The 13,170-nt window shown below is 46.9% G+C and overlaps 1 protein-coding gene across 4 annotated transcripts in view; it reads left to right on the forward strand.

Annotated features, from left to right (window-relative positions):
• GRK3 (G protein-coupled receptor kinase 3) overlaps positions 1 to 12,945 on the forward strand; it is a 128,291-nt gene extending 115,346 nt beyond the window's left edge. For all 4 annotated transcript variants that reach the window (XM_046639772.1, XM_046639773.1, XM_046639775.1 and 1 more), the window contains 5 exons: positions 321 to 416; positions 3,612 to 3,774; positions 5,958 to 6,094; positions 8,476 to 8,589; positions 9,675 to 12,945. In XM_046639772.1, the coding sequence (XP_046495728.1) occupies positions 321 to 416; positions 3,612 to 3,774; positions 5,958 to 6,094; positions 8,476 to 8,589; positions 9,675 to 9,836 (672 nt within the window). In that variant the 3' untranslated portion in view covers positions 9,837 to 12,945. The remainder of the gene's footprint in view (positions 1 to 320; positions 417 to 3,611; positions 3,775 to 5,957; positions 6,095 to 8,475; positions 8,590 to 9,674) is intronic.
• The last annotated feature ends 225 nt before the right edge of the window (positions 12,946 to 13,170 follow it).

Genomic DNA, 13,170 nt, shown 5'->3' on the forward strand with positions numbered 1-13,170 from the left:
AGAGAACATGCTTTCTTAACGTTGCACCGGGAGGATGGGCAGCTTTGAGGCTTCACTATATTTAATAATTATTTAAGACTTTGAGCATGAATCTTTTTCTTTTTTTACTTAAATTTGTTAAAATCCAGGGCTCCCTTTGGGGCTGTTTCAGTGCGCAGGCTCGTCTGTGAAACGTGTGATTGATTTGTATGAGCTCGGACGCCGTGCTGCCCGGTGCGGCGTGTGGATACCCTGCGCGGTGTCCCCTTTGTGGAGTGGTGGGTTGGGACGGGACCGTAAGGTCATCTGATCCCTGAGCCACACCTCTTTGGGTATTCCAGTATCCTCCACCCCTGATCCCTCCCCGGGGCGAAGTCAATGCTGCCGACGCCTTTGACATCGGTTCGTTTGATGAAGAGGATACCAAAGGCGTCAAGGTACGAGGGTGATGTTTGCTTGTGGTTTTCTGGGAGGGTGGGGGGATTTTTTATTGGGAACCAAACTGAGTGATTGTCTTGGTGTTGGCCTGTTTGTGGCATGTAACTTACAAACGAATATCTGCGTATTTGAAGAACGTGGAAGTCAGGGACCTACGTGAGTTAGAAGCTGTGAAAGCTTTCTGTGGACTAATCATTTTATGTTGGACAAACTGCAAAAGGGTCAGAGTTGTATTGATTTGGATATATGTGTGATTGAAATGAAACTGGAATATGTGTGAAGCAAGAAAAACAACTGTGTGATGGCAATTGTACGTCCCCTCGTGCCAAAGAGCCAGGCATCGTAATTCTTCTAAGGATTTAGATCTCTCCGTGTTGGGATGAAAAGAGCAGACAGCAGGAATCGTTTTGCATGTCAGTCAAAGGTGAAATAATCACTGTTTTTTTTTTTTTCTCTAATCCTCTGCATTTTGGGAACTTTTGTTCATATCATTATATTTCCAAGTAGACAAGATATCATCACAGATGGTGAGTCAGAGAGGAATCCTCCGCTTCTGGAGGCTAAGTCGAAGTGTATCACTCGTGTCAGCGTTCATCTGCCCCCACTTTCACTGCTGCCCCCGCATCTCCCCACTCCCTCCGTGATGCTCCCTGTCTCCTCTCAGCTGCCTGCGCTTATGCCCTTCTTCTGGTGGCCCCCCTCATTTTTCCTCTCAGATCCTCCCCTCCAGAAGGCTGCAGCCCCGTTAACACACACACCTGCGAGGCGCAGAGAAAAGAGGGACACGTCAAACGCAGGGTCCTAGCAGGAGGTGTAACCAGAGACACACAGAGCCGGCATCCGTAGGATATGGGGACAGAGGTGGCTGGAGGAAGGTGTGAAGATGGTGGGGAAGGGAGCAGCTGGCTCGTGGGGCACGAGGAGTGCAGCCGGGGTCTGGGAGGCAGCGGAAGCTGTTAGAATTGGCGGTGTCAGGAGAAGCGCTGGGTCCAGAGGACATCAGGGTGTTTGCAGGACCAGCTTCCCAGGAGTTGGGGCTCAGGCAGGAGGGAAGTCAAGAGGGCCACGGCCACGTCTGTGGTCTGGAGCAGTGGCTCGCCCGGGGACAGCAGTGTGACCAGTGCCCAGACGTGTACCCCGCTAGGCGGCGTCTGTGTCCTGGACGCCCAGTCCGTGTCAGGTGTGTTAGCGCCTCTCTGCAGCAGGGCGTGTGGACAATCCATTTCCAAAGTTACTTAACAGGATTACTGCTGTCACATAGACTCCTGTCACCAGATGTACTGTTGTCCATCAGAGGGACTAAAAATAAAACGGCCGTCACGTGGGAGCCTGTGAAATGTTTTGATGGTAAAAGAGAGTCTCACAAAGAGGTCCTCTTAAGTTTTGTCACTCATAGTCTAGGCTTCAGAGTCACAGCCTGGGCTCAAGTCCACACTCAGCTGAGCGAACCGGGACCCTTCAGGTCACTTCCTGCCACCGCGGGAGTCTCACCTGGAACGTGAGCGGTTCCATCGCCACGATTTCTCTCGGCATAAATGAGACGACCTGGGGAAGCCCCCTGACATACAGTCAGCGCTCACACGAGGAGCTGCTGTTATGTGGTTTGGGCTTTTCCTGAGCAACAGCCGAGAACCAGCACGCTTCGAGTCAGAAGTGGGGGTGGCAGGGCGGCAGCATGACGAGGAGCCCGGGTCCTGGCCCCAGGTGGCCTCGTCCAGTGGGAGCTGCATTTTAAGAAGCCATCTATTCTTTATCTTTGAAAAGGGGGCCCAAATCGTACATTGTTCTTTAAGGAAAAAGCTCACCTCATGTAAATATAAATTTTGTTGTTTATTTTATTCATTTTTAACAACATGGGCTGGGTCGTAAAGATGAGGCCTTCCTGAATCCGTGGGAGGTGGAGCAGTTTGTACGTGAGGCAGAGTCGACCCTTCCAGAACAGCTGCTTTGGAAAGGAGGGTGTTTTTACTGTGACTCTTCAGGGCTGGCCCAGTGTCCCTGATCAGGGTGCTCTTCTGGCCTGATGCTCCAGCACCACACCACACACACACACTCACACACTCACAGACGGGTGTGCACGCGCCTCTGGTGTTCACACTCTGAACAGCCGAGCATTTGAGCTCTGGGCTTGGTTTGGGCGTCTGAAGGAAGCAGGAAGGGGGAGGCTGTAGGAATCAAGCAATCTTCGATCAGCACGTTATGATAACGGGTCGGTGTGAGCCGGAGGGGCCGCCCGGATCGGGAGCTGGGCCCACGTGCTTCCGGTGTCGACTCATTGGCTGAAGGCCTGCGGCCTAGTGCTTCAAGCTCGCTCGCTCTTTTCCCTCTAGATCACGCACCTTTCTACTGTCCATCCTGTACCGAGGCAAGAGAGTGAGCAAATCATGTTTCTAGAGAGATTTGGGCTTTCGAAAGGCAAACGTGTTATTTTCCATCAGTGGGATTGCTCGCCTTTCCAGCACCAAACTGTGGCTCAGATGCATGAAACCATTTTCCTTGCTCATTGTCAGAGTTCAGCCTCACCTAGGGGGAAGTGTGAAGAATTTTGAGTAATAGTTTGGAAGGGAAATGTTGTCCTTAAGTGTAGTTTTTATTACAGCAGCTCTTAAAGGCCACGCGGCCTGAACTCTCCGTGTATCTTAAGCTTTAGACCCACTTGTACGTATGATCAGGCTGTTAGACTGGAATTCAGTGGGAGGTTCATGGAATGGATGGTAAATTCCTAGCTTATCTTTTGGTTTTCTCACTTCTCAGATTAATTGAGGTGGTTAGAAAGCCCTCCTGGCTTCTCCCTTGTCATTGGGTCTGAAACCTTAGGAGTCTACTTTCGTACTTTTATAAATAAAATAGCCTTGCCATAAATAAAATTTTATGTCATTAGAATCTTTTAATACTTTAAATAAAACCCTCTATATGTTAGTTTTCCCTGGCAAAAATGTAATGAAGAGAGCCTAGAAAAGTGGGCGGAATCTGGCTGATCCAGGAACAGAAGTGAAGTGCTCATCAGTTCTAACCACTCGTGGATCCTGGTTGCCTGATTGTCCCTATAGAGATTTGTGACAACGAATATCCATTGTCTCTGAATGATTATATGCTGTCGTCTAGTTATCTTCCTACATGCAGTTACGGTGCTTTTGAATCTGTTGCCTTCGTAAGTATGTTAAACCATAAACCTCTCGATTTCTTAAAATAAGCTTCTTGACTGCGACCAAGAGCTCTACAAGAATTTCCCCTTGGTGATCTCTGAGCGCTGGCAGCAGGAAATTGCCGAAACCGTTTACGAAGCAGTAAACACCGACACGGATAAACTCGAGGCCAGGAAGAGAGCTAAAAATAAGCAGCTCGGCCACGAAGAAGGTAAAAGAGCGAGTGTGTCTCGAAGTATTTCCAATGCCGTGCATTTTCGAAAGTTCTCGTAAAGCCGAAAAGGCGTTTGGGTCATAAAGTACTTTCCAGTAGGGGGAAATGCCATAACCTGTTTTAGTTTTTTCTGGCTGGAAAAGTTCAGTTTAATATATCAGTCTTCGGTTGACATAAATAAAAATATGTCAAGACAGGCAGCAGTGTTTTGTGGTGTGTCCTCTTATCTTGGAGCCTTCAGATTCTTGGTTTAAGGCTCTGCTGTCACCACCGTGACATTCTTAATGATTTTTAAACAGGGGGCCTGCATTTTCCTTTTCCACTGGGCCCCGCACAGTCTGTAGTTGGCCCTGGTCAGGAACTTAGCATCACAGGGCACTTGTGCAGAGATGTAAGTGTCTATAAATACATTTATGTTATCAACAGCATTGAAGAATTGCACAACCGTATTTTGATTTACAATATTTGAGTGCCCTGTGAGGATTTTCAAAGCAGAACTCATTACATCCAGTGTTCAATAAACCATTTATTCTTGACGCACCACAAATCGTCACTCTTGATTTTTTCTAAGACCTTATGAATTTTATATACTTCAATTTATTGTGGTTGATGATAGTAAGATATCACTTCGTTTTACTTCTAATTAAAGACCTTTGCGAGGTGAATATAGGACAAGAATGACCAGAGAGAACTTCCCTGTGTAATAGATTGCCTCGGTGGGGTGTCTTGCTGTGGCGTCATCATCTTATCAGCAGTTTCCCAGTAGCTTTTATCCTTACTCCTGGCATCGGAGTCACCTGGGCACACCAAGGGGACGTCACAGCCCTCTGACCGCGCACACCTCCCTTCTGCAGAGAAAGGGCCCTTATTTCTAAGCTCTTCCTTAGAAAACAGGTCCATCGAGAGCGCTCTGGACTGTTTGCCCAGCAGATTTTACACAGGAACTTATATCCATGGTAATTTGCTCACGGGCCAGCCACGATGGCACTAAAATCTTGACAGATTGGACCCAGAAAAAACGCACGTCTTAATGACCTTGTTGAAGTGGCTCCTTTTCGTTAGAGCTGCCGTTAGAATGGCTGGCGGGGGAATGAGTCGGTCTCCCTCTGTTGGGGAGTCATTTGGGCATAGCTGGGTCTCGGTTGCAGATCTCAGAAGTCTTCCTCACGGAACATTCTAGCGTGGGCTCAGATCTCGGAAGTCAGCATCCAAGGCTGACACTTTAAATGCCCTTTAGAAAGGCAGACGCTTCTGCTGTTAACATGGCAGCTCCGTGGAGCTCCCCCCGTCGCCTCCACCCCGCCTCGTCCCCTCGCCCCTGGGTTCTTCCCCTCCTGCCCGTGCTCATGGGAGGCACCGTGGGGATGGCCTGTTTGTTTACAGTCTGAATGTCCTCCTTAGAATGTGACCCCGAGGGTGAGGAGTTTGTCTTTTGCTCATTGCTGGATCCAGAATGCCCAGCACACGCCGGCACCTAGGTGTCCACGTAATAGTTGTACAATGAATGGGTAAGGGAGTGAATGAATGATGTTAGCATGGTCACCAAGGCCTTTAATGAAGGCAAAGCCAGCCACTTCAACTTAAGCTTTTCTTTTTTTTTTTAAGAGACAATACTTCCCTATAAAAATGTAATCAGGGCTCGACATGAGTCTGAATTAGCCTGGTCTGTCTACGTAACCATATATTTGGAGGATAAACATAATCTTAAATCTAGGAATGAACAGTTTCTGATCCTTGTGTTACTTTGGCTTACTGGACGAGAAAACCCCCACTCTGTTCTTTTTTATAAGAGTGAAGGGAGATCCCCAGTCCCACAGGAAGGCGGGAGTGCTGTGGGCATAGCTTGAATGTAACGACTCTCTCTTCTCCAGTTCTCGTTACACCCGATAAAAATATAGCTTGGGAACAAGCTTTCGCCCTCTCAGAACCATAAGCGAACATCAGGAATTTATCAGAATATTGAGCAATGGCCATTTCCTATACCAGTCGAGGGTTGAAGAAGCCTGTTGTTCAGAGTCCCAGTAAACACGCATTTAAAAACAGAAATCGTGGTTTCTGTAATGTGTTAGATTTATGCAAACTTGATTTTTCCAAAAAGCGTGTAGTTCCTTTTCTCTGAGAGTAACGGGGACATCCTGTCCCAGCGCCTGTGTGACTTCTGGTTATTTTCTGCTCCTCAGATTACGCGCTGGGAAGAGACTGCATCATGCACGGGTACATGCTGAAGCTGGGGAACCCGTTTCTGACTCAGTGGCAGCGGCGATATTTTTACCTCTTTCCAAACCGACTGGAATGGAGAGGCGAGGGGGAGTCCCGAGTAAGTCTCGGGGGCGGGCTGGCCACGTGCGCCGTCTCCTTCTGCCGACCGTCACCTGGGGACTTCAGATGGCTGACCGGCTGCAGAAAGCGTCCTCCGATGCTCGCTCTATTTTAACTCGTGTGCATCAGATTTTAATGTGCAGACTTTAATTTTTAAACTTCTGAGTCAAAGGAAGGATTTCGTAATATCTGAAAATAGACCGTGCCGTTCGCTGAGGTCAGGAGGCTGGAGGGCGGTTGGGTAGATCCTAAAAGAAAGCAACTCCGGGACGTCGGAGTCAGACAGAGGCGCTTAACTCCACAGCTCGGTGTCTCTGGGACTCGGAGCACATGACGTGGACTGAGCCTCAGTTTCCTCATCTGTGAAATGGGAGAAATAGAAATGATAACAACTACAATTTTTGAATATTTATCTTTGGCCAGATGCTGTTTAAAAAAACGCACATTTAATTTGCTTAGCAGCCTTTGAGGGTCCAGCTCGTGTCGTAAGGGATTTCATACAGTTAGACAGGGAGATGCAGCTCAGGTCCTTTAGGAGCCAGTGTTTGTGAACAAGCTAACAAGAAAGTTCTCGTCCACGCTGTCTCTCTTGGCAAGTCAAGCAGCATTTATTGAGCACCTGCTGTGTGAGGAGCGCAGGGCCTGTCACCGGGGAAGGCACCCCCCCCAGGCAGAAGGCGTGTTTCTGCTCTTGGGGAGGGAACGGCCAGTGGGAAGCGGGACAGCGGGCCCAGCGGTTAACAGGGAGGGTGATGTCCCGGATGTGTGGGAGGCTGCCCCTCAGTGCCCCAGCGGTCAGACGTGTGGACGGCTGTAAGCCCGAGTCCTTTATCTTTATCTTTGAGTTGGGAATGTGTTTTCTAAATCCCTCTTGGTGAGGACACCATTTAATTAGGAGTGATTGCCATTACATGTCACCACATTCTTTGCAGAGAAGCAAGATCTTCTGTCACTAGTGCCACAGAAGTCATTTTCTTTTTTTTTATTGAGGAAGATTAGCCCTGAGCTAACATCTACCACCAGTCCTCCTCTTTTTTTTTGCTGAGGAAGATTGGCCCTGAGCTAACATCCGTGCTCATCTTCCTCTACTTTATATGTGGGACACCTACCACAGCATGGCTTGCCAAGCGGTGCCATGTCCGCAACTGGGATCCGAACCAGTGAACCCTGGGCCGCTGAGAAGTGGAACATGTGAACTTAACTGCTGCACCACCGGGCTGGCCCCAGAAGTCATTTTCTAAAAGTTATTGTATCTAGGATCTGAGTTACGATTAATAAGACTCTTTGGGGGTCCTGAATTACAACTCAGGTGATGGTAGGTGGTATATAATATAAAATATATAATGTTATATAAAATAGATATTTTCTTTGTATATATTTATATATTATATATATTATTTTGTTTACATATTTATATTTTACTATTTTATAATTTATATTATATAATACTTACCAGGATCTGAGTTATAATTTGTATAGATCTTATTATATAATTCTATAATATTTCCATATATATTATAATATATAATATTTCCAGATAATGAGTGGCCCTGATCATATTTTGCATTTATTGTGCTCTCTGCTGGTAAGTCACTCTTGTGCACGTTGAAAGGAAATTGTCTTACTTTCAGGATGTTTGAAAACTAAAAAAAAGTCTTCCTGTGTTTCACATCGGATGCAATAAATTATCTTTAAGAGTCAACGTTCAGCGTTCCATTCGAGAAGCTACATGATATGCATGGGTGGCTTCCTAAGTGTAAATAAGGAAAAAGGAAATGTGAGAGTTGATGGTGGTGGTGTTTGTCATTTAGGGTTTCAGGCGTATTTATCCAAACAAACATAAAATGGTAAGGTTCCCCCGACACTCTAGCATCCCCTTAGGCAATAGTGCGATAGCCCTGGTGTGACATCTTTTAAGGCTGTCACTGGTATTGAGAAGATCATTGTGATGTTCTCAGGCTAGCGTTCCCTGACATTCACTGAGCTGCGGGGTTGAGACTCAGCCCCACGCCTTTGCTCGAGTAAGTCCTGTCGCGCTCTGCCGTTCCCTCACGGCTGTGTTGATCGAGTTTACGGAAAGCATCGATATGGTTCCTAACCATCCAAAAATCAATTCTGTGTTGAGGGAAATAGCTTTGCTCTTTTGCCTTAGAGAGACATTCCTTTCTTTGCGGTTTTCTCTGAGATGTGTTAATTTGAACTTTTCTTCAGGTTCTTTTGTAGCCATTTCCTCCCACTTCTAGAACATTGTCAAAGAAAGAAAAATACCAATTTTTTTTTTCTAAGCTTATCATTTGGGGTGTTATTTATTCATTTAACTTAAGAAATCCTGAAATAATGTGAAGTAATTAATCATTTTGTTTTTCTTTTTATGGCTAGCAAAATTTACTGACAATGGAACAGATTCTGTCTGTGGAAGAAACTCAGATTAAAGACAAAAAGTGCATTTTGTTGCGGATAAAAGGAGGGAAGCAATTTGTCTTGCAATGTGAGGTGAGTTTTCATGTCGTTTTTCCTTAGACGAAGGTTAGAACAGTTAAATAAATATTCAGCAAAGATGGCTGCCTGGTGGGACAACATTTTCTTACCCTATGCTTTATCACTTACAGACTTTGCAAGAAATCCCAAGGTACAAGTTCTCAGCAAATTAACTTTTTTTTTTTTTTTTGCTGAGGAAGATTTGCCATGAGCTAACATCTGTGCCAGTCTTCCTCTATTTTTTGTATGTGGGACACCTCCACGGCATGGCTGACGAGTAGAATAGATCCATGCCCAGGATCTGAACCTGTGAACCTGGGCTGCCAAAGTGGAGCACATTTAACTTTAACCACTCCGCCATGGGGCCGGCCCAACAGTTATTGTTAAAGGAACAAATATTAGAAAATGTGAGGAGGAAGTACATGGAATGACTTGATGACTTGATCTGGAAACTCTGTGCAGTGTGTCATAGGGGCCTAGAATTGTATTTGACACATAATTTTCCCAGATCTTATATTTCCTCACATTCTAGGTTGAGGTTTGCATGGTTAAATAAACATGAAGTACCAAAGGGACTCCTCTTGGAGAAAGGCCATCTTTCTCTCCCCAAATTTCTATCGTAGCCCAAATTTAATTCCTGAGCACTTTTCTACTGGGGTACGGGCGTGTGTGTGTACAGAGTGTATTTAGAGAGAGAAACCATGGTAGATACAAAAACGTGATTAAGAGCTTCAGGACTGCACTGCATACGGGGAGATGCTTTTTAATTTGTCAGAGGTCCTGCTCATGGCTTGTTTTTAGACTTGAGTTGTTCTGGAAGTCAGAAGTCAGAGGCGGTCTCTGCAGAACCTAAAGGCACTGGTTCTCCGGGGACCTTGCATGGGGATCGTCCAAGGGGCTTAACCCAGCCCTGCCTTCTCTCTGCAGAGACCCTGGAGTGGGTCACTGCATGAGTCACTGCTGATGGCCCCACGGTGGGGCAGAGAGATAGAGGGTGCTTTCATGGGGGCTTCCGAGGACCCTGGTAGTGACCAGAGGCGTCCGCGCCTGTGGCCGCATGGGGAGGCTGTCCCGACTTGTGCCTGTGTGTTTCTGTGTAGAGTGACCCCGAGTTTGTGCAGTGGAAGAAGGAGCTCACCGAGACCTTCACGGAGGCCCAGCGGCTCCTGCGGCGCGCCCCCAAGTTCCTCAACAAACCTCGAGCTGGGCTGCTCGAGCTCGCCAAGCCGCCCCTCTGCCACAGGAACAGCAATGGCCTCTGACCTCAGGGCGGGGAGGGCTCTGGGGACCACGTGCCTGGAGGAAGTCCACCCCGGCTGCTGACAGCCCTGGAAATGGGTCCTTTGGAGAAGCATGAGGAGTCGAGGCTGGGGTCCCTCATCTCCGGGTTTCTTCCACCGTTGGGAAGACCCAGGACCCCGAGATGCTCCCAACAGGAGCCGTGAGCACGCTCAGGCTTGGAGTCGGCCCACCTCCCCTCCTGCGTCCTCCTGACGCCACCGCATCTGTCCGCACTCGAAACTACTGAGGACACGAAAGCTCTTTTTCTTTGCTACACACATATTTTGGTATATACGAACCTAGAACTCCAGATGATTCCTGCTTGTCACTTCAATTTATATGGCCGATGTCAAACGTATCTTAGACTTGCCCAGATGGCATTTGCCTGTCTGCAGTGTTCGGTAATGGACTGCCCCAGTGTTGTCATATTTTGTCTATAAACAGCCACTGCTGACTCTCTCTGTCTCTGTTCCATGCTGCTGAGGGAGGGGGAGATCGACCGTGTGTTTCTTCTGTGCCCTCGAGAACCGACTTCTTCTTGTCCTGTGGTTGAAAGCTGAAGATGTTTTCTAAAGAGGTTGCGCTGGGGCCACACAGGTACCGGCCCGCCTCTGCCAGGGCCCAGGGCCTGGGGACCTCGGGGCGCATGGAGCCACTCGTCACTGAAGGCGTCCAGCGGTGGATCCTCAGAGAGGTGGACGGTGATTCTGAAGGAGACACGGTAGAGGTCTTACCTTTAGGGCGATAGCGATTTTTGAGAATGTTCGAGTAAACCAGCAGCACTTTCACGGGTCCGGGTGTGTGTGAACGCTTGTGGGTGAGTCTCTCGGGTTTCACCAATAAGCAGTCGTGTGACGCGGTAATTCTGGTCCCTTCTGCCTGCCCTCAGGAAATATAGGAGTGATGGATGTGTAAAGGAAGGAAAGAATTGCTCTGTTTGCCATTTTAGTGTAATTTAAAGTGAGTTTTATTGAAAAAAAGAATGCTGAAGAATGAATGTGTCAACAAGGGTTCACTGTGTCTGTTGACTCTTGTGTTGTCCTGGGTCTGTCCGTAGGGAATGACACTTTGCACCGGTGGGTTCTGTGACAGGACCCCATCTGAGCGTAGAGGCCATCTGCCCATGCCAGTGGCTCCTTGCCGTGCCCTGCTCGTGTCCCAGTAAAGTGCTGGGTTAGAAGAACCAGAGTGCTTCCCCACGAAGTCCCCCATGTCCTCAGACTAAAAATGATAACAGTAATTTTAAGAGTCCACATGTTTGCCCTGTTCTTAGTGCGATTTTGTTGTGTGTTTCTAAGTGAGCCAGTAACAGTGTGCATGACTTGACATTGTGATTGTCTGCTCCCCGTCCTCGACATTTTCAGTCGTCCCAAATCTTTGTTTGGACATTCGTGCGCCATGTTCACTGAGAAAATAAGTACTTTCTAGTGAAATTCTATTTTGAAAATTTGGAAGATAATTGCTGATAGAGTCTTTTATTTCATAGGAGTTACTTTGGAAAAGAAACTCTGAGGGTCACTGTCCGTCTCAACTACTAGTCAGAGTCTAAATTAAAATACGTGTTCTGCCATCTGCTGTGTGAACATAGGGGAGGGCGTGCTATTTACGCGGGTTCCCCCAATTTAAAAGGGAAGACTAGTATTCAAATTCTGTTTAAAGCCAAAGCAAAAAACCGCCAGAGACAGCAAAGCAATTGTTCTTTATAAAGAGGGCGCGTCCTCCCAGGCGTGGCTGATGACGGCTGTCACCGCGTGGTCGCCGGCTCCATTGCCAGCGCCCACGTGCTCAGCACTCAGATTGAGGAGTCGCTGTGCCCTAGGCCTCTGCTGGACAGGGTGACGGGCGCATGGGGAGGGCACGGGGCCTCCTTCAGGGTCAGCGTCGCCCATGTCACACCTAGGGCGATAGCTATGCCAGTTTGCATTTCTGAAAAATATGATATTTGCTCTGGAGTAAAATATAAGGTTCATCTCTCTTTTAGAAAAGAAAGATGAATTGGAAGATATCCTGAGAGTCCTTTAGCCTCAGACTTATTCCTGTAAACTTGTATGCCCCCCTCACGTTCGATGTGTAATGACCTGGCTGAGAAGTTCGTTACAGGGATGCAGTTGACCACAAGAGCTGCAGGGGATGCGGCTGGGCGGCCTGTGGGGCGTCTCTGCTCTGCTGGGTCTGGTTGGCTGTCCTGGCGAGGCAAGTCTTCCGCCCGAACTGGTGCCTGCAGCCGTTCTGATGGGGTCCGTGTTTCTGCTGCTGGATGCAAGACCCTTCCGGGACCCCTCCGTGCCTGCGCCTGGTGCCCAGGCGGTCACAGGAGTTGGTTGGTTTGCAAGTCTTGGTAGATGTGGCTGTTCTTGGTTTTCTATGTGACCCTTCCTGTGTTTGACCATTAAAAAGGACAAAATTCAGCACAGTCTTCTCATTATTTTAGATTTATCTGGGCGGGATATTTTAATATTGTCAAAGAAGATAAGCGAAGTTGATATTATTTTTATAAAACTGTGTTATAAGTCTTGATCTCATAATTCAAAGGAAATGAATAAAGCAAAACCTAGAAATAATAGATTACTTTAAGCTGCTATACAACGTGTATGGAATAAATTAAAAACTTTTGTGAATCCAAGGTTATTTTTTTTAACCTAAAACATTCTCTTTGGTGCATTTATTCCCCTTGTGTTATTGGGGTTCCTGGGTTTTCTTTCTATATCACATTGAAGTGTGATTTTTCAGCAAGACTTCTAGAAATTAGCATCGTTTCACTGCTGATGCAGATGTTCTGCTGTGACGTGTCTCTGATTGGTCGACTCACTGTTGTTATCGTCTCAAATTCTGTATCTGCAAAGAAGGGGCCAAAAGCTGAGTCCTGTTGTGGGAAGGAAGCATTCTGCTCAAGAAAGAGAGCGACCCAACTGGAAACAAGGGCAGCAACAGCAATGATCTATTTTCAAGCAAGATTCGGCTTGATTTGCAGTTTGAAATATGTCGTACAGATATTAGAAACAATTGTTTTAAGGCCCTCAGTGTCCATTAAAAAAATACCGTTTACCCACCGACAATGTGATCTGTCTAGATTAAAAAGATCAAAGTGTGGTTTTTTTCCTGATGATTGTTTTCATTTCATTCGGAATTTATAGTTGGGTCAGTTCAATACAACATTTGACTCTACAGTGGAATTGATTTTTCTGCAGTTTCAAAATGTTCACAAACCGAGAAGAAAACGAAATTCTCAAAGTTGGCCTTTTTTCGCCTCATGTCTATCTATAAAAAATACTTTGCAATGTGCTGAGGTGAGATAAGCCTTATCTTGTATGATTG

Source organism: Equus quagga, chromosome 15, assembly GCF_021613505.1.
Source record: "Equus quagga isolate Etosha38 chromosome 15, UCLA_HA_Equagga_1.0, whole genome shotgun sequence".
In the NCBI taxonomy this organism is placed as follows: Eukaryota; Metazoa; Chordata; class Mammalia; order Perissodactyla; family Equidae; genus Equus; species Equus quagga.